The sequence below is a fragment of the Hypanus sabinus genome, chromosome 22 (genome assembly GCF_030144855.1).
Source record: "Hypanus sabinus isolate sHypSab1 chromosome 22, sHypSab1.hap1, whole genome shotgun sequence".
Lineage (NCBI taxonomy): Eukaryota > Metazoa > Chordata > Chondrichthyes > Myliobatiformes > Dasyatidae > Hypanus > Hypanus sabinus.
In genome coordinates this window covers 39,315,203-39,336,739 of record NC_082727.1, presented here as the reverse complement: position 1 = coordinate 39,336,739, position 21,537 = coordinate 39,315,203, and the positions used below count along the sequence as shown (strand labels likewise).

Sequence of the window (21,537 nt, the reverse complement as noted above, 5' to 3'; positions counted from 1 at the left end):
TGAACTTCTCTGAATCTCTGCCTCAAGATTTATCACATAGTTAAGTTTGTTCAAATAATTAAACTATCTTACTGCTACTGATGTGACTTTGAGCTATGGACTGTTTAATTAAATGTGAGAACATACCGTGTTTCAACAGAGTCTTGGCACACACTTCTCTATAACTTCTCCCAACTCAACCACTCTTTTCTAACTGAGCAAAGCTTTAGTGTTAATTAGCACCAAGTCTTAAATCGGTAGGAGAACTTGATTTTAAAAGTTTATGCAGTACTGGAGTTTTTGACTACCTACAAAATATGTACAAAGGATGATCTTGTTAGAACTTAATACATTTTGGATTATGCCTTAGCTGGAGGAAAATGGACAATTTTGGTCACTAGTTGTGGACAAGATGGAGAGGTATAAGAATGGCTGTTCAGCAAGTTAACCAGGATATTATTTGGGATAAGAGACTTCAGTTATTTAGAGAGGTTAAAAAATACAGACTTATTCTCTTAAACGGTGACTCTGTGAAGGCCTTCAATATGATGCAGGGGTATGGACAGTAAAACATTATTGTCAGTAACAAGAGGGATATAAATTTAATATTATTGATAAGCAATCTGAATGGAAAATGAGCAGGAAATTATTTTGGGCCAAAGATTTGGTGGGATCTGGAATGCTGAGTCTGAAACTGTGGTGCAACTTAATTCTTTAACTCAGCTGGACAGATTCTTGAAGATGAGGAACTTAAGGAGTTACAAATTTAAAAAGCATGGGTGTGGTACTATGCATAACATCTTCAAGCAACCAGTACAGCTGTCCATGTTAATTGTTCTTCAATTTGCTTGCATCATACACTGGGGTGCTCTCTTCAGGCACCTGATGAGGTAAGCGTAGCCTTTGTTCAGGAGCAGATGTTATCAGGTGGTGCCCAACCTTCAGAGAGTGTTTCAACCATTAACCTCCACACTCTCCAGCCGGCAGGTCAGCAGTGGTGGCCAATTCACTGTCCATCTGCTTCTGACTTCCAGCTCAAGTCCTGTCACCTGCTCCATATCCAGCAAGAGGCTCTTCCTGATTCCTCCCCATCCCATGGGCTGCTTGGTTCTTGCTCTTTTCATCAAGGCCCAGCACAGACAGTAGCCTCCATCCTGACCTTGCTGGGAACCCTCTAAAGCCGATCTCCACTGAGAATAGTCATGTCTGCCATCCTTTCTCCCTGCAGTGCTGGATTAAGGACTGATACTTCAGGGCCTTCCTCTCATGAGCATCCTCACATCTTTCCTCCCATGGTACTGTGACCTCCACCAGGATGATCTTCTTGTTTTTGGTGGACCATAGTATGATGTCTGGTTGAAGTGTGGTTTGCACCACCTCCAGGAATTGCAGCTTCCTCCCCACATCAACCCTCATCTCCCATGATTTGGCAGTTTGCAGCACATTGGATTTAGGCCTCTTTGATATGACTGGCTTGATCCTCTCCTTGATGAAAATGACTGCCCTGTTTGCCTCTCTGCCTTGGTAGAAGAACATATTCATACAACTGTGTCTTAAATTTACCAGGTTTTTCTCGATCTTCTTTAGCCATGACAAACAAGATGGGGGAGATGGTACAGCCGGTTGGAATCCCTTTTTGGAGGTCTTGTAACCTGGTTTTAAAGAGGGCTGAAGTGAAGTGTAGCTTGAATCCTCCTAGATAGCAGGTGATCATATCTCGCATTAGTGGTGGGATATGGTAGTGGTCCAGGCCAAGCTGGATGAGGACGTGTGGAAATGATCTGTAGGCATTTGCTGGACTGTTAGGTTGCCTTCCTTCTGCCTGGCCTCATGGATCAATTGGCTAACTGTTGAGGTATGTTCAAGGCACCTAGAAAAATGAGTGATGCCACCTTTCTGGATGGATGTGTTGGTATAGCAGTTCTCCATTAAGTGATTGAATGATTAAAAAATCAATCAAGGTTAATGCACATGAAGTGCACCCTGTTTCTGAACCGCTCATCAGAAACTTTCAGGCCCAATGAGTTGACAGTGATAATTTTTGAGCAATATAACATGCTGCTTTACCCATCTGGCATTTAGTTCCATTCTTTTAAATTTAAAAATCACGAAGAAGCAATCAATTTTGAGCAACAGTCAAATAAAGCATTTGGATAAGGTTATGAGACATTTTTGAATAGACAGTTGGCATGTGATCGGCCATATAATTTTCTTAGCTACTGTGCCAGACGATGTTAAAACAACATTTGCCTCTTCTTTATTTAGAAATATTCCAACTACAGTGTTTTGAACTGCATTTAACAAATCCCATCATTTGTGTCAGAGTACATCAGCTATTAATTAAGTCGATAGCACAAAACTACAAATTATACACCATTTTTGTTTTCAACCCAAATGCTTTCCTCCTCTTTTTGCCAATCCAGCAAAATAAAAATAATGAGAGGAATTTGACAGAACCAAGATAAAGCATGTTTTATATACAAATCTGAACTGCATGAAAACTAGAATGGAAAATATAATTTTGTAATTAATTCCAGTTTAGTTGAAAAAAAGCAGAAACAGTTAAAACTGATCTCACAATGAGTTTTCATGCAGTTCAGATTTGCATATTCTTTATCCAAAGGGAATGTAATATTCTTTACCTTTTTAACATTCTTTTTCCTAGATTATTTCTGGGCAGTATGTGTGCCCCAGCAACACATCAGGGAGTCCATGTATTGAAATTGACGTGCTGGGTATGCCTCAGGACAGCAGTCACTTTCGCACTAAACCCATTCATCGCAACACTTTGAACCCCATGTGGAATGAGCAATTCTTCTTCCAAGTTTACTTTGAAGACCTCGTTTTCCTACGTTTTGCAGTGGTGGAAAATAACAGCTCCACTGTAACGGCACAAAGAGTGATCCAGTTAAAAGCTCTTAAAGGAGGTAAAAACGGTTCTTTTGCTTTGGGAGGTTTGATCATGCTCGGAACAAGGTTCCAATGCTGGATACCATGTAAAATACTAGTAATCATTTAAAATTGCATGAACTATGAAAATGAGAATTACTTTAATTGTCAGCTTTACATTCCCATTTAATTTTATTTCCCTATTCACTTCTTTCTTGTTCTCCTCCCAGTAGGCAAACAGAATTTTAACTTTTATTGCATTTAGGAATTGGGAAGTCTTGTTACAGCTGAGTATACCTAGAAAACTATGCATCATTTTAGTACCCTTACTGAAAAAAGGGATTGGAAGACTGGTAATAAGCGTAACTAATAAATAGCACTGGAGGCAGCCTAAAGGGGATTCATTAGGCTAATGCCTGGGATGAGAGAGGTGTCCTATTGAGAGAGGTTAGACTAGGGCTTCCAACTTGGGGTCCACAGACCACTTGGTTAATGATTCGGGGTCCATAGCATTATAAAAAAAGGTTGGGAACCCCTGGGCTGGACAGTTTGGATCTATATTACTTGGAGGTTTAAAACAACAGGAGATGATCTTATTTAAAAATTATAAGATCTTAAGGGGGTGTTGACAAGAAAGATGTTAAAATGTTTTCTTGATTAGGAGAATCATAAACCTGGAACATAGTTGTAAGGTAGTTTTAAACTGAAATGTGCATAAATGCCTACTCTCAGAGCGCAGAGAAGCTCTGGACTTACTCTGCCCCAGAGTGTGGTAGAGACCAGATTGTTTGATATAGTTCAGGTGGAAGGTAGATACAAAGTTGAGAGATCAGGCAGTTGAAAGTTATGGGGAACCAGCACAAGAGCTAAGGGCAACGTTATCAGTTGTGAGCATATTAAAATGCGTGTTGGCCTACTCTTGCTCCTCTCTCCTTGTATTATTCTTTAAGATGCTCTTTGGAGCCATGCTTCTTTGGCCAATCTTTTTATCATTTATCCTATTATCTGCTTGTATAGCTTGCTGCTATATTTTATTTGGTAACACTCCTAAGAAGTTCCAGGGATATTTAGCTGGATTAAAGACCAAGAATTAGGTACTGCTGTAACAGGGAGTCAGTGGGTGAGCTGTTGTCAATTTCTGCTACAATTCATTAGCTGTAAATCTTTTTCAAATTGTATTTGGTAACATGGGTGAGAATAAATTCCACTTAAAAGTAGGAAATGCAATATAAAGAAATAATACAATTTGTAACCAGCCAAACCAGATATCTCTTTGTCAAGGAGGAGAATGCAAGTTACCAGGTCGAAACCATGTGTCTGGGAACAAACTAGGAGAAGGAGATTGATAATGTGAAAAGCATCAATCAAGAGGAGAACCTTTCATTAACAAATCATTCAGGAGATGTATTTTTAACTGTGAAAGCTGTCTATTACTCTTTTGTTAATAACTGCAACAAATTCCTGAAAATTGGAAAGTAGCTAACTTAATGTTTAAGGTGAGGGTCAAAGTTAATCTATCAAATAAAGACAACTATGTTTATATCTGACAGCTGTTTCAGGAAAAAGTCTTTGAAGCATTTTTGATAGTTCTCAGAAATGAGCTTGTTAAAAAGTAGTTGTTTAAGAGAGTTGCTTGTGTATTTGGAGAAGGAGACTATTTAAGTAACCCAGTAACCCACGACTACTTTACAAAGGATTGACACGTAGGGAATGCAGCTAATACCATGCACGTTATATTCATGAAGCTTTTGACAAGATTCTTTGTCACCGAGTAATGAGTAAATTAATGAGCCTCTTCATGTGAGGTTGGCTAGAAAATTAATTCACAGTATGGAAATAACAGTTAATCAGAAATAAGAGCTTTCAAGATGAAAAGAAATTAGAAGTAAGGATCATTATTAGGAAATTTTCTACTGTTAATGTGTAATAATGATTTGGATGAGAGATTATTTATACAATAAACATGATGTTCAGGTTTGCAGATGGTGCTAAAACGAGGTCAGAGCAAGTAAGAAAAGCAATGAACTTTTCCATAATTGAGCTAACTACTAATCAAAGCTGATAATTAAACTGGGATCGAGGCATATGTGCAGAATGGAATAATGCTATTGCATTCTGATCAGGGAATGGATTTAGGGCAAGTAAATCACAAATCTATGAAATAATTAGCAAACATGAGGAAATCTGCAGATGCTGGAAATTCAAACAACACACACAAAATGCTGGTGGAACACAGCAGGCCAGCAGCATCTATAAGGAGAAGCACGATTGACGTTTCAGGCCGAGACCCTTTGTCAGGACTAACTGAAGAGAAAGATACTAAGAGATTTGAAAGTAGTTGGGGGAGGGGGAAATGCGAAATGATAGGAGAAGACCAGAGGGGGTGGGATGAAGCTAAGAGCTGGAAAGGTAATTGGCGAAAGTGATACAGAGCTGGAGAAGGGAAGGGATCATGGGACAGGAGGCCTCAGGAGAAAGAAAGACGGGGGGAAGCACCAGAGAGAGTTGGAGAACAGGCAGAGTGATGGGCAGAGAGAGAGAGAAAAAAAACAAACAACTAAATATGTCAGGGATGGGGTAGGAAGGGCATTAACGGAAGTTAGAGAAGTCAATGTTCATGCCATCAGGTTGGAGGTTACCCAGCCGGTATATAAGGTGTTGTTCCTCCAACCTGAGTGTGGCTTCATCTTGACAGTAGAGGAGGCCATGGATAGACATATCAGAATGGGAATGGGACATGGAATTAAAATGTGTGGGCACTGGGAGATCCTGCTTTCTCTGGCGGACCGAGCGTAGGTGTTCAGCGAAACGGTCTCCCAGTCTGCGTCGAGTCTCAACAATAATTAGCATACCACTTTTGCGTGAACTGGAATGTCATAAGAACACGGCTGACTCTAAATGCTATTGTTATGTTTATACTTTGTAAGGTCACATTAAAACCACTGCCTATTGCTTTTAACACATCCTTTAGCATAACAAATGTAAACTAAAGCACAATATAGTCAGCCCTCCTTATCTGCAGGGGATTGGTTCCGGGACCCTCCGCGGTATCAAAAAACATGGATGCTGAAGTCCCTTATTTAACCTGCTCAGTATGGTGATCTTTAGGACCCAGCAGAACTCCAGACCTTATTTAACCTGTCTCAGCGCAGTGGACTTTAGGACCTGGCGCAGCTCTGAATCCGCAGTGTTTCTGATCACGAAAATAATCACGATCACGATTGAAAATAAAGTGGAATAAAGCGATCGGAAAGAGGTGAAACGACATTGGAAAAGCATTTGACTACAGTCAGTCAACGATCGGAACAATTTTAATGGAGCATTTAAAAGGCTCTGCCCCAATGAAAGCTACAATTATTACTAAGCAACACAGTGGTTTAATTATAGAAATACATATGTTTCTGAAGAGTTTTATATGCATAGAAAGGTAAAATATATACTATATACTAAGACAAACGTTTTACTAACTGAGGCTACACAATACCGGATATACCTGTTCCAACTTCAAATCTGACTTAAAGATGGACTCAGGAATGGAACATGTTCATAACTCGGGGACTGCATGTACTTTTAAATCATCTCTTGATTACTTATAATACCTAATACAATGTAAAAGCTATGTAAATAATTGTTATACTGTATCGTTTAGGGAAAAATGGCAAGAAAAAATAGTCTGTACATGCTCAAACAGCGAGTGCTGGAGAGAGAACTTCTGGGTTTTCCTGATCCGCGGTTGGTTGAATCTGTGGATAAGGAGGGCCAACTGTATATTGGCTTTGAACCTAGTCAGCAGCTGTAAGATTTTGAAGTATTGGCTGTAGTTGAGTTTCTAATGCACTACAATATACTTGCATTGCCGATAATTCTGGTGTTTGAATCTGAGTGTGCTGGAAAAGCTATTTCTCCTTCAGTAATCATATAACCCTTTCAGTAATGTACAATTCCATATATCTCAGCCTCCAATTTTACTCTTTTCATTTAAATTAATGGAACATCTCAGGCTGAAGTAATTTTCCCTCACCTCAATGATCTGAGGACCTATCTCTACTTTTTCCTCAAGTTTTAAAGTTGTCAGATATTATAATGGGATGGTAGATATTATAGCAGATTGCAAACCTAAAGTACAGCCGCAAGTTTGGTTCACAATTCTGAATTGAAATAGAAACAGGAACCCATGTTTTAGTGCTTTGGTTTTAAAAAAAACCTTTTATATAGAGTGATTTTTGGAAATCTTTTAAGGTAAATGATGGGACTTCGGGATCCCTCTGTCTCAGGTCACACTGGCAGAGGATGATCCTTCGTAGTTCCCTCTGCAGCAGTATTCCCTGCCTTAGGTCTGAAGACCAGTCTTTACATAATACTCCAGATGCAGTCTGACCGGTTCCTTCCATACCAGTTTGGTATCTTCTCTCAAGTTATCTTGCAACAATGACAAACAACATTTGCCTTCCTAGATGCTGGTGCACTTCTTTATTTTGATAGATACAAACTCCAATACAACTGGAGAGCCTGTGTCTCTTTTCCAATAACCTCTCCCTTGGGTGAAGCATATACTCAGTGACTACTTTATTAGGTACTGGAGTGACCCTGTTTACGTGGCCACTGAAACTGGGTGTGGCTCAACTACTTCAGGTTTGACGTGTTGTGTGTTCAGAGACGCTCTTTTGCACGCCGCTATTGTGATTTGTGGATATCAGAGTTACTGTCACCTTTCTGTCAGCTTGAACCATTCTGACCTGCTATGTTGAATTAGGGAAAGTAACAATGTGGTTTATTATTACTTTTATAATTATACTATAATATTAATTGGTCCATGGCCTCTTCTGCCACGATGAAGCTACTCTCAGGGTGGAGGAGCAGCACCTCATATTATGTCCAGGTAGCCTCCAACCTGATGGCTTGAACATTGATTTCTCCATCTGTTTTTTTTCTTTATTTTCCTTATCACTCCCTCTTCCCTCTTCTTCTATTCCCCCATTCTGGCCTCTTATCTTCTTTCCTCACCCACCTATCACCTCCCCCCGGTGCTTCGTGTCCTTCCCTTTCTCCTCTGGTCCACTCTCCTTTCCTATCAGATTCCTTCCTCTCCAGCCCTTTACCTTTCCTACCCACCTGGCTTCACCAATCACTTTCTAGCTTGTCCTTCAACCCTTTCTCCCCCCCCCACCATTTTTTTACTCTGGCATCTGCCCCCCCCCCCCTTTCCTTTCTGGTCTTGATGGTGGGTGTCGCTGTTCGGTCATTTTCATAGATGCTGCCTGACCTGCTGAGTTCCTTCAGGGTTTTGTTCTGTGTTGCTCTGGATTTCCAGCATCTCTTGTCTTTATAATGTAGTCTGTTAATTGAGGACAACAGGTGAAATACAGTCTGAATCAGACTGCGATCATAATTTCTAATTCTCAATGTTCTTCTCTTGAAATAGAATTAGATTTCATCTTCCTTGCATGGATAATTAGTTAACTGTTGTCATTTTTACACATTTACAGTGACAGCTGTAACCTTGCAATCTAGTTGTTGTTTTCTTCAGAACACCTCTCAAGCTAAGGTGGTTGTTATTATTTAGTACACTGAGGCTTTCAAAGAGCTTTCTTCAGGAAACAGTGACTGCGGAGACAGCATCATACAGGACCGCCTTTCCAGTATCTGGTTTCGGAGGAGCTTTGGCCAAAGGCTCCAAACTGTGAGCCTATCCTGTTTGTTTGATGGATGCGTGAAGGAGATGAATAAAAAGGTTGAAAGCTGAAAAGACAAATTAGTTGTTATTATCAGGAGGAGCTGATCAAATTTGATGAAGTACTGTGATGACTTGGAAGGCATTTGATGTTCACTGTATTTAACTTTGTCCATTCTTTTCTGCTTTAGGGTACAGACATCTACAGCTGAGAAACTCTCATAATGAACCCCTGGAGATATCCAGTCTCTTCATCTGCAGTCGACGAATGGAAGATAATAACTCTGGAGTTCTACCACTGGCATCTGTGGTAATCTGAGTGAACCTATTGGTCCACGATTTTCATTTAATTAATAACAGATTTTAATTGAAATCCAATCAAACATTTTTTCTGCATAAAGTTTTTGGGATCTGGACATCCCTGGTAAAGCAAGCATTTCTTTCTCAACAACACACACAAAATGCTGGTGGAATACAGTAGGCCAGGCAGCATCTATAGGGAGAAGCAATGTCGACGCTTTGAGCTGAGACCCTTCATCAGGACTAACTGAAAGGAAAGATAGTAAGAGATTTGAAAGTAGTGAGGGGAGGGGGAAATGCGAAATGATAGGAGAAGACCGGAGGGGGTGGGATTATTTTAAAATGAGTTTATTTTTGTGGTCATCAGTATTTAGACCAGTTGCTGTGGTTATCAGGGAAGAACTAACACTATTTTTATTCCAAACAGTTGTTTAGCACAGAAGACCAAAGAGCTGCTATCAGTTACCATGTCACAGTTTATGGAGTTCCGGGTGCTGAACCATTCGGCGTTTTTGTTGTCAATGAGAAGACCACGGCCAGGCAATTGATATTCAAAGTGAGTCACAAAATAGTTGGGTTACTCAGAAGGTCAAAGCAACCCAAGGAAAATTATGCTTTCTAACAAAAAAGAGAGCTTGAAAACTTTGCTGGGAAATCATGTGTGTTTTCTGTAATTTGTTTAGGAATTTTAAAAAAAAAGTACAAGTCTGAAATTTAATCCAGATTTTGTGCTTGTGTTCCTTCAGAATTGATTTCTGGTTCATTTGCAGATCCATTAAATAAATAAAATAGTTCATGGACATTTTGATAGAAAATACGGTTGAAAAAGAGGATGATGTTGAGTTTATATTTTTATATTATTTTGTTCTTGAGTGGGATATCATTGCTGGAATATAGAACACTTCAGTGGCTAGAACAACCATTCCCTTGTGAGAAGCAGTAAGAACAGACACTGAATGAAATATCTCTGTCTCTCAAGCAAGTGCATATTAACTCCTGACTCAGAAGTGCGGTATGGGGTATTGGTGAGATCAGATGTGAAGTGCTTCAGTTATATGGGGTATTAATGAGGCCACATCTGAAGTGCTTCATTTATGCTGGACAGTGACGAGACAAAATCCAGAAACTGGATAAAGAAATAGTCTCTTTATTTAAGGAAGGGTGTTACCGAGTAACAGTGTAGCATAGTGATTAAGGCATCATTTTACAGTGCCGACTGTAAGATTGGGGTTCAGTTCCCATTGATTTCTGTAAGGAGTTTGTATGTTCTCCCGGTGACCATGTGAGTTTCCTTCAGGTGCTCTGGTTTCCTCCCACATTCCAAAGATGCCCTGTTAGGGTTAGTGAGTTGTGGGCATGCTATGTTGGCACTGGAAATGTGGCGACACCTCCCCAGCACAGTTGTTGAAAAGAACACATTTCACTATATGTTTTGATCTAAAGTGATTCAAAGAAACTGATACCTGGAATTGATGGATTGTCTTAAGAGGAAAAGTAGAACAGACTAGATTTATATCTTCTGGGGTTTCAAAGACTGAGTCTGAGAAAGATACTAGATTTTGAAGAGTCTTGATGAAGATTATTCCCAAAGACTGGAAGGTGGTTAATGTTGTTCCCTTGTTTAAGAAGGGTAACAAGAACAAGACAAAGAACTGCATCAACCTGACATCAGTCGTGCACATAAGTACCTTATAGTTGACAAAAGAAAAGCCTCCCAACAGTCTGTGCTACATTCAGACGCTGAGAAGGATGGGCAATAGTGCAGCATCTGTTCTTTCACCATCCCACTTCGGTCATATGTTGAAAATGTATAGATGCTCAGATCAACACACACAAAATCCTGAAGGAACTCAGCAGGTCAGATGGATAGATGCTCAGGTTACTAGAACAGAATGTAAAGTGTCAGTTAAACAGAAGATAAACAGCAGTAGCTCAGCAGATCTGATTTATAAAATATAAAAATTAACTAAGCCACAGACAATTATGGTTTTTCAACTCCAGAGGTGTAAAAAACATTAGCTACATTTTTTTTTTTCAGTACTGGACAAATACAAACATTATTTCTAAGAAAGTATGTTGGTGTAAGATTTTATTGTAAAGGACTAGCTGATGAAAACCAATGTTAGAAATAATCCCATGGGAAGAAAAAAAAATCCATGCAAGTTATCCAACATGCCCATAGCCCGTGTCATGGAATAAGCAACAAAACACAGGCAGGGAAATTTTCCCAGATGTATTTAGAAACTGGAACATTTGCAGTATCATAAAGCAACTATTTACTGTAAACTCTAGAGCCACTTCAGGGTTCACACAACCTATTACGCTGCTGATTATTGTACTGCTCAGAGCTGTGGCCAGTTGGGAACAATTTAACAATTACATCGAGGACATTAAAGAGGATTGGAAGACAAAATGACGAGATTTGAGCATTGAGAATGATTTTCACCTGAAGGGGCATTTAAACAGGAAGCCAGCTGAACATTTGTTTATAGACGTGAGATGTATTCATTTGAAAACTAAAACTGAATTAAGGTTTATTTAATTTGATCCGTTTCACTGTAGAAGGTTGAAAGATTCTAACTAATCTTTGCAGATCATAGGATCGGCAGGTAACTCAGAGACAGACATTTCTGACTATTTCCTTGTGGAAGAGAAAACCTCCCTTTCTAAAGAAAAGAACAAGAAACAGCCATTTCAGAGAGTCATTAGTCCTGAGGAGGAAATTCTAAAAATTCCACATTGTTGGCTTCTAGAGGAAAAAATTATTGGAAAAATTATCTTTAAAACCAAAGAAGAGGTATGTTTATTTCTGTTCTTGCACAAGACTATTTTATGCAACACATTATTAATAATTCTGCAGTGCATAAGATATTTTTCATATTTTTCTCATTCAACATAGCAATGGATAGGTTCCATTTTGGATTGACAAATGTTCTTTTGGGGTTTGCTTCCTGATGCTTTGGAGAATCTTGCACATCCGTTCACTATCACGATCATCACCAATGACACATCAGGACACGTTCAAGATCGGCTGGGGAAGCAGGAATGTACCTGAGGTTGACATATGCATTTCCAATTTGAAGATGGTTGTTTCATGCTTGGATATTGTAGAGGATCAGGGGAAAAGCTTGTCAAGCAAAGGATTAAATCTACTAGCCCCTTACTTGAGAAGCTTTCTTCCTGAGAGAATAATCATTGAATCCAAAGGATCAAAGAACAACCCGATACTAAGCTTAGAAATGACAAAGGTAGAAGGACCAACTTCACAAAAAAAGACAATGTAACAGTTTTCATATTATTTGATAGCACAGAGTGCTGGAGGCCTAATAAGACCATAAGACATAGAAGCAGAATTAGGCAATTTCACGCATCAAGCCACTCTGCCATTTCATCATGGCTGGCTCTCGTGACTTCTCCCTGTAACCTCTGACCCCTTGCTAATCAAGAACCTGTCAACTTCCATTTTAAATATACCCAATGATTTGGCCTCAATAGCTGTTTGTGTCAATGAATTCCACAGATTCACTAAGCTCTGGCCAAAGAAATTTCTCCTCATCTCTGTTCCAAAGGGATGTCCTTGAATTCTGAGGCTGTGCCCTCTAGTCTAGACCGCCCCACTGTTATAAACCTTAATACATCAGCAGCTGTCTACTGAGCCAAACAAATGCTATTCTGGGACCTGTGCACTGATGCTACAAGCTCCTCTCACCCTAGTTTGGCCTCATAAGGAAAATGGGTGCAATTGGTAATGTAATGCACTGACTCTGACACCAGAGTCCCACTCCTTAGTGTCACTGGCACTAAAGCTGAAATTTCATCCCCACTGCTGTAACTTCAGGAGCCACAAACTAGCACTAGTAGGAGAGGAGTCATACTTCTAATTGTGGCTATTGGTTCAGAATGAAAATGCCATATGGAAATGTTGAGAAACCACAATTTGAAAATTCACACTTTAAAAATTCTTGATCTGGTCTTGTCCACCAGAGTCAAGAGAACATGTTTCTTTAACACACCTGGTACATAAATAGGAGGAGGAAGAAGATTTATTAACTAAATTACAAAAATATTTGGAATTTTATATGTATATGCCCATGCTCTCAGATATATTTAACACGTGAACAAATGTGTGCATACAACTGCACTCACCTGTTCACTCATCAAAATACAGACATGCTGAAGAATACATGTAATATTGACTTAAGGCTGAACTAAACCAGAATGCTAGAGCCATTTAAAAATACGGTATTGGGTCTGACATTACCTACTTACGGCCTATTACACCACTGGCATTTAGGGCAGCAATGAAGATCCTCCATCTCTGGTGTTATTCAGCACTTCCTTCCTCATGTCAGTAGCCTCGTCTCAATTTTCACCACTGTCAGTCATGCAAGCCCCAGTGGGTGGGGATTCAGAAATACCATCACACTCAGATGTAGGAAGGTTCTTCAGAACAATTTTGTTTGACCGGTCAGGGTTGTTAGCCCTGAGCTGAACCTCCAAATTAATGGAGCAGTGAACCACTCTTAGTTTGGCTTCTATCCTTTGACCTGTTTGGCATGGGTGACCCTTCCAAGATCCAAATCCCTGACTCCAGCCAACATAGATCTCCAGGTCACTGAGGCATCTTGGAGGAGGGCTGACATACGAAAGACCAATTAAAATTATCAATGAACGTTGCCACGGAAACTTGCCTGTTGCAAATAATTAATAGAATTGCTAGGTATCAGCATGTAATGGAAAGCCTATTGACATTAAATGTTCAGCAGGAGCTAAATCAAAGGAACTGCATGAATGAAACACAAGAGGATGTGAGTTACTACAGCAGTCCAACAGAAGACGACAGCTTCTTGGTTCAGGTGCACGATGTCTCCCCAGAACAGCCCCGTACAGTCATCAGGGCTTCAAAGTTCAGTACCGCCCAAGACATTATTCTGCAGGTTGGTCACAATTTGAGAGCAAAGGCTGTGCAAAGAATGTGCATGCAAATGCTGAGTTAAACCTTGAGCCAGCTGTAAGCAAGATTGAAATCTGCATTTTTGTAAAATATCCTCAGTTAACTAATATGCCACAGACATTAGACTTGGCTTTACACTACTTATGGAGGCAGGGATGTGCTGGGTGGAGACATACTCTTGTTCAGTTCAAGAATACCATGCTTTTCTTGCCAATAACTTTACATTAATTTTTAAAACATTTTAATCTTATCCTAATTCAAATTGTCTTCCTTGTTTCCAGCTAGCTGCAGAATCAGTACAGAGTTGCTCACTTTACATATTTTTATTCAGAGCACTGATCCTCGCTTTTTCCACACCATTAATTTGGAAACAAACAAGAGCTCCACCAACTGTTTATAGAAGTATAGTGTTTAAAATATACAGAGCAAGCCGCTCTGGCAGTTAAAAAGCAATGCAGACTAAGAAACTGGGAAATGCAGAAGCTGCCTGCTACAACACTGGCACTGTTGAGAGGCTGAAATTACCAACTATTGTTCGTGAAGAGTTATGATAAAAAAATTTAGCACACACGTTTAGAGTAAGAATAAAGATAGGAAGGCAAAGTGTGCTGATAGGTAGTGTGCACAGTACTGTATTTGTCAACATGGAGCAGAGAACAAGCTGGTGAATTTGGCTGAGTTAAAGATGTTGGGAATGGTGAGGGTGGAGCTTCACGGGAGGGGTGTGGGACAGGTGGCAGAGAAGGAGTGCCAGAAACAGAGGTGGCAAGGGTGCAGACACACCCAACCCTGAAACACCAGGAGAGGTCACTTGATTCCAATCAATTGGTTTATTGATGTTTCTTTGGTGCTTCCTGCTCCCTCCCCTCTCACTTCCCCTTTTCCCAACCATGATTCCCCTCTTCCTGCTCCCATCCCAACCTCAGTCCGCAATAGAGACTCATATCAGAATCAAGTTAATCATCAGTCAAAATGTGTCATGAAAGTTGATTTCTTGCCCCAGCAGCAGTACAGTGCAATACATAAAATTATTACAGTACTGTGCAAAGGTTACAGGCATCCTAGCTACATATATGTGTCTGATACTTTTGCACAGTACTGAACTTCAGCATTAATTTTAGACAGAAACGGTTATGGTTTCTCGCCAAAGATGGCTGAGAGACGAGTTGATAGATATGTACAAGATTTAGATTGGTTAAAGAGAGAGAGAAATTCTTTCCTTTTGAGAATGGGTTGAGAATCAAGAATGCATATTTTGAAATTTCAGGTAAATGGTACAAGGGAGAATGCCAGGGATTTTCTTCACTCCTATTAGGATCTGCAATTAGGATCCTATTAGTTAGGATCTGCAATTCACTGCCTGCAGGATGGTGGAAATAGAATCCGCCAGGGCTTCCTAAAGGTAATTGGGTAGGAACCTGTTAGAAAAGTCCACAAGGAAAGCGCAGGGAATCAGTTTGATAGAAATGTTCTACTAGAAACTGACTTGGACTTGATGGGCTGAATAGCCTCCTTCTGTTCAGTGCCTGTAACAGTTCAATGATTTTTTTTTTACTTATTCTACAGGCATTGAGTAAAGCTAAATATTCCTACAGCATCCTGAGCAACCCAAATCCCAGTGATTACGTCCTTGTGGAGGAAGTCACAAAAGAGCCATTAAACAAGAAATCATCCATGGCAAAACCTGCTCTTCGAATCCTTTCTGAGAATGAGTCAGTATTTCTAGCCCAGAACAAGTGGAAAGGAGCAGGAAAATTCATCCTCAAGTTGAAAGAGCAAGTACAGGTGAGTAACCAGAAATTCAGAATGTCAAAAGGGACCAGATGCAGTAGTTTTTGCTCCAGAACTGATCAGGTTTTAGAGTAGTCAACACTGCAAACAGAGAACCATGGGAGCCTGTGAGTACAAAACAAGATCGCACAAACAATGATCAACATAACCATCGATAAACCTGGTTCAGGATACCAGGGGATATCTGCTGTTCATTAAAAGCTGTTGTGAGGTCCTACATACCATTGCACCTGCAGCTCCAAGAGCTCAACACTCTCTCAATACTGTACCAAAGTGGCCACCTGCATTACATGCCCAGGCGTCTGGAGCAATTATAAACTGTAAGATTCTTATAAATGACTGTTACTGTAGTTAGCCTTCTACATAAACATGTGTCCCCAAGTAACATAATATACTTACCTTTGTTTCTCCTTGACAATGTACTGTATACCAATGTATAACTAAATACCAGCCTGTGATGTAGTGGCATCAGCACTGGACTTCGAGGCAGATGGTCCTGACTTCAAATCCCACCAGGTCCCAACCTGGGCAGCTGCAGTATCTGCACAGGAAAAGGGCCTGGCAATCTTCTTCCATATCTTGCCACAAAAACCATATGGACAACTACACTATCCATAGGGTTGCCATGAGTTGACAATGGCACTCAACAACAACAAATTAAATAGCATTTTCTATCAACCTTAGCAATCTGTGGTTTCACCAAATTATGCAGTTTGATTAGTTTTAGTAGTGGTCAACAATACCCTGGAAACTTGATTCACTGTTACAATAGGGTAATTCAAGGAACTGAAGCAATTTAAGAAATCCTTATTCCACACCACACGGCAATGGTACATTAGCAATATGTGTGACCTTGAAAGCATCATTCAAACAACAGAAACTTGAAAATATATTGGGTGAAAAAGGAATTAATGCACCAGAAAGAAATCTAGAAAATCTTATAAGGAGAGTTTCCATTTCAGAAAATAAAGTGGGATTGTGATATCCAATATACAGAAAACAATGCACGCACCTCAGTATTACATGTGATGCTTTACCAGTAAACCAGATCATGCTAAATTTAATTTTATAGCATGTTAAGATAGTTTAAAAATGCTACTCCATCTGTGGGAAAAGCCTAGACAATTTTATTTCTTTGCCTCCATGCCAAAAATTAAGAAGTCTGCTTTACTTCTATTGAAAGTGACTTTCTCCAGATGTCATGATATGTTTACTATACTAATTTCTTGCCTGCACTGTTTGTGATTGCTTGGTTTGATCAATAAAGTTTAGAATGTGTTGGCAGGGTGCACAAGAGAAGAAGAAAGGCCTTTCTTTTGCCAACGAACTGAAGAGGTTAACAAAATCAAGCAAACCAAGCCGGAGTTTCTCAATCCCACTTCAGATGACCTCCCCTGAGAGCAGCCAGAGTAAAGATGAAAAAGCTGCATGTAGTCTGTCGTTTGCTGAGATCACCGATTAATACCTCTTACAGGATTGCGGCTCGTGACTGTCTAGGTAGGGCTCAGCATTTAATTCCTTATTGCCTTTGCCAATATCAGGTTGTTACAAACTGAGCTCAGTTGCAAAAATAATGAGCAGTTTTGTCAAATTATGAGGCAGAGAGAGACGATTTTTACTGGGGTGATGTGGTGACCAAGATATCCATGTGGAAGAATAGGTCTCCTCTATGCCCCACAATTCTCTGATATACAGGCTTTGGGGATAAGTAACAAACTATTGAAAGATCCTTAAGTTCAGATTCTCGCTGTAATTGGAGAACTCTTGCACCTATCACTATTTGTTGAACCAGTTTATACGAGGAAGAAAGCAATAGGTTTGTAAAGACTAATTTGAGCCTGACAGATGGAACATGATGGAAGGAAAGGAAAGATCCTAAACCCTGTTGCCAATTCAGCATTGTGTGAAACCATTAGGCAGTTCCAATGCGCTTTAGAAATTAATGCTAGCAGTTTTAACTCTGTGGCACTTCTTCCTGAGGGATAGTTAATTAGAACATAACTCACCAGCTATGGGTAAATAGCCCCACTGCCTTGTGGGCAGCCTGGGAGAGATGAAAGCTATGGGAGTAAACCCAGACAGAAAATCCGGAGTGGAGCCTCTATGGCGGCTGGACGTCACTGGACACTCTTCTGGCAGCTCCTGCAGCCAGGCTGGAACCAAAATATTGCTTCACTTTCCTTTGGACTACACCAGTGAGGTTGAGAGGGGTATCCTGATGACTGGGCATCCCACAATCTCCTTACCTTCCACCCAGGCTTGTAGCCTGGAGAGATCACTCCAGTGGCCATTAATCCATTGTCCTTCAAGACGGATGGATGCCATCGTCATCATTATTTGTTTTGGCTCTAGTAAATAACAAGTTTTTTAAAAAGTTGCTAAATAAGAGTGACTGCAATATATAAAGGAAATTGGATGAGTCTTATTTTTGCTAAATAAGTTTTCACTTTTTAAAGAATTTGTGTGTATGCACAAACAAAAGTTTAGGTTAGACACATGGTGTCTTCAGCAGAATTATTGATTTCAGTCAGTGATGTTGCTTCACTTTCAGTGTTACACTGCTCCTTTACTGCTGACTGAGCTCTGGAGGTAATAAACATCTCCCTAAGTTCCACTGGCAGCAGTGGCAGGAAGCATGGTGTCATGTTTTGTGGAGGGTCTGGCTTTGATGACTCAGTGCCCTGCCAGTGGAGGAAGAGGTTGTGATACTTTGGCTGCCAGCTAATGGTGAAATTAGAAGCCTGGCAAACGATCACAGATTTATTGGCATTCAATTAGCTGCACCTGATACGTCAGCTGAAAAATCAGTAGTGCGCTATAAACAAAGCTGCTGTACAACAATAGGAGCTGGAGATGAATAGCAAATCCACTTTTACTGTTTCAAAGTGGCATTTGTCCTGTGAATGAGAATCCTAGGATATCTTAGTTCCTGGGGTAGATGGAAATGGAAATTATTTATAAAGGTTTTTCTTGGTAAGCATTGTTGGAAATAATTAAAAAGGCTTTTCTTGGTACTTTTTTGAAACATCCTTTCAATTTTTGTTCGTTTCTTTGAGAGGAAAGGTTCTTTCTAAGCTTTATTCACACGACAGATAATTTGTATTGTATTATATAGTATATGGCACAAAATCCACTCTAAATAACATAAAATTAACTGTGCAGCATCATGAAGAATGTAACTGAAAGTATGTGGTCACTGGTCTGCCGAACTGCACTACAGTGAGAGTGGAGGCGACACACAGGTCTGTTACTGAGTTTTAAATAGGAGAATTCGCAAGTTTTTGGTGTTTTCCAGCAGTCCAATAAAATCACGATTGATAATCAAGAACACAGATTAAGGCAGGGACAAGTGGAGCTACCATTGTGTGGGTGGACCAGTGTTAGAGTGGCTTTGGCTCATCAGGCTTTGGCAAGAACAGGCTTGAGAAAGATAAGTATCTGATAAGTTTCTTCTTCATTCTTTATCTGTTAGTACATTGTAAAGTAGTGGCTCCAGGAGCTGTAATTTGTGAGAGATGTGTGAGTTCTGGGAGACCTCCAGCATCCCGGTTAACCACATCCGCACCAGGTGCACCGAGCTGCAGTTCGTCAGAGAACATGTGAAGGAACTGGAGCTGCGGTTCGATGACCTTCGGCTCATACGGGATACTGAGCAGGTAACAGATAGAAGCTACAGGGAGGTGGTCACCCATAAGCTGCAGGAGGCAGGTACCTGGGTTATTGTTAGGAGAGGGAAAGGAACTGGACAACCATTACAGAGTACCCCTGTGGCTAGTCCCCCCAATAATAAATACACCATTTGGATACTTTGGGTGGGGCCTACCACAGGAGCTGCAGTGGACCAGGTCTCTGGTACTGAGGTTCTGAAGGGAAGTGGGGAGAATAGGACTGCAGTAGTGATACAGGATTCCATAGTTAGAGGAGTAGACGCAAGATTCTATGGACGCAATAGACACTCCCCAATGATATGTTGCCTTCCGGGTGCCAAGGTCAGGGATGTTGCAGATCAAATCAACTGCATTCTAAAGGAAGAGGGTAAGCAGCCTGAAGTCTTGGTACATATTAGCACCAATGATATAGGTAGGAAAAGGGAGGAGGTCCAGAAAAGAGAATTTAGGAAGCTGAAAAGCAGGACCTCAGAGGTAGTAATCTCTGGATTGTTGCCTGTGCTACGTGCCAGTGAGGATAAGAATAGAAAGATTTGGCAGATGAATGCTCTGCTGAAGTACTAATGCAGCAGCAGAGTTTCAGACTTGTAGTTCATACGGATCTCTTCTGCGGAAGGTATAATCTGTACAAAAGTGACAAGTTATACCCTAACTCAAGCAGGATTGATATCCTTTGGCAGTGGGGTGGGAAACTGAGTGATTGCACTGAGGGTGCAACAGTTAGTATACAAGCAGAGGCACTGTGTATGGAGACTGTCAGGAAGGATAGGCAGATGATGGGGCAAAATTGCAGTCTGTGGGGTGAGTTGCAGTGTAATAAGGGACCAAAATTGAAAAGGGTAACAAACACAGGACTGAAGGTGTTATATTTGAGTCAGCACAGTAAATGAAATAAGGTGGATGATCTTGTAGCACAGTTAGAGATTAACAGGTATGACATTGTGGGCACCACTATTCAAAGTGCTAAGGAACTTCAAGGGTAAAAAGGCCCTGATGGGAATTATATACAGATCTCCCAACAGAAACCAGGATTTGGGCAACAAATTACAACAGGAGATAGAAAATGCATGTCAAAAGGGCAATGGGTAGTCATGGGGGATAGACTGGGAAAATAAGGTTGGTGCCGATTTTGGATCCCAAGAGAGAAAATTAGTAGAGTGCATACTAGATGCCTTTGTAGAGCAGTTTGAGTTTGAACCCACTTGGGGATCAGCTATTCTAAATTGGGTATTGTGCAATGAACTGGATTTGATTAGGGAGCTTAAGATGGTTAGGAGCAATGATCATAATATGAGAGAATTAACCCTGCAATTTGAGAGGAAGAAGCCTAAGCCAAATGTATCAGTATTACATGGCAAAACCTATTACAGCAGCATGGGAGGAGCTGGCCAAAGTTGATTAGAAAGGGACACTAGCTGGAATGACGGCAGAGTAGCAATGGCTGCAGTTTCTGGCAGCAATTCAAAAGGCTCAGGATAGATGCATCCCAAGGAAGCAGCAGCATTCTAAAGGCAAGATGATACAACCGTGGCTGATGAGGAAAGTCAAAACCAACATAAAAACAAAACTGACGGCACATAATAGAGCAAAGGTTAGTGGGAAGTTAAGAGATTGGGAAGCTTTTAAAAAACAACAGAGGGCAACTAAAAATCCATAAGGAGGGAAAAGATGGAATACGAAGGTAAGCAAGTCAATAATAGCAAGGGAGATACCAAAACTTTTTTAGAAATATAAAGAGTAAAAGAGAGGGAAGAGTAAATAATGTGAAGGTTAATCGATCCTTGATTAGTCAGGGTGTGAAAGGTTATGGGGAAGAGGCAGGAGAATGGGGTTAAGAATGAAATGGATCAGCCATGATCAAATACAGAGCAGATTTAATGGGCCAAATGGTCTAATTCTGCTAATATGTCTTATGGTCTTACAATTTTATTGTCTCTGATATGCAACTTAAAGCCAAAGCCAGGGGTGAAACAATATTTATGAGATGGTGCTTCTGGCTATTTCTCATGACTCGTATTTATTCACTGTTCCTGGTCCCAGAGGAAAAGAAGTTTGTGACTGGGTCAGTGACCCTGTATTGTTTCCATTGATAACTTATCTCCCATAATTTCTATTTTTCAACATAGTGAGAAAAGCAACATTTTCCATTAACCTCAGTTATTTTGAATTGCTGTGTGAAAGAAAGACATGCATTCTTTTGATGTTACATAGTCATTTAGATTACTGGAAAACTTCTGTTCCTCAGAATCATTGAAATTTGGGGCAGAAGGAAGGAAATTTGCCCC

At 40.3% G+C, this 21,537-nt stretch overlaps 1 protein-coding gene across 1 annotated transcript in view; it reads left to right on the top strand.

The window, feature by feature from the left end:
* Nucleotides 1-21,537, top strand: part of plce1 (phospholipase C, epsilon 1) — a 286,649-nt gene that overhangs the window by 252,810 nt on the left and 12,302 nt on the right. Inside the window, exons 25-31 of the mRNA XM_059947571.1 lie at nucleotides 2,645-2,906; nucleotides 8,731-8,849; nucleotides 9,267-9,395; nucleotides 11,433-11,636; nucleotides 13,603-13,776; nucleotides 15,360-15,578; nucleotides 16,870-17,081. Of these exons, the coding sequence (XP_059803554.1) occupies nucleotides 2,645-2,906; nucleotides 8,731-8,849; nucleotides 9,267-9,395; nucleotides 11,433-11,636; nucleotides 13,603-13,776; nucleotides 15,360-15,578; nucleotides 16,870-17,046 (1,284 nt within the window). The 3' untranslated portion in view covers nucleotides 17,047-17,081. The remainder of the gene's footprint in view (nucleotides 1-2,644; nucleotides 2,907-8,730; nucleotides 8,850-9,266; nucleotides 9,396-11,432; nucleotides 11,637-13,602; nucleotides 13,777-15,359; nucleotides 15,579-16,869; nucleotides 17,082-21,537) is intronic.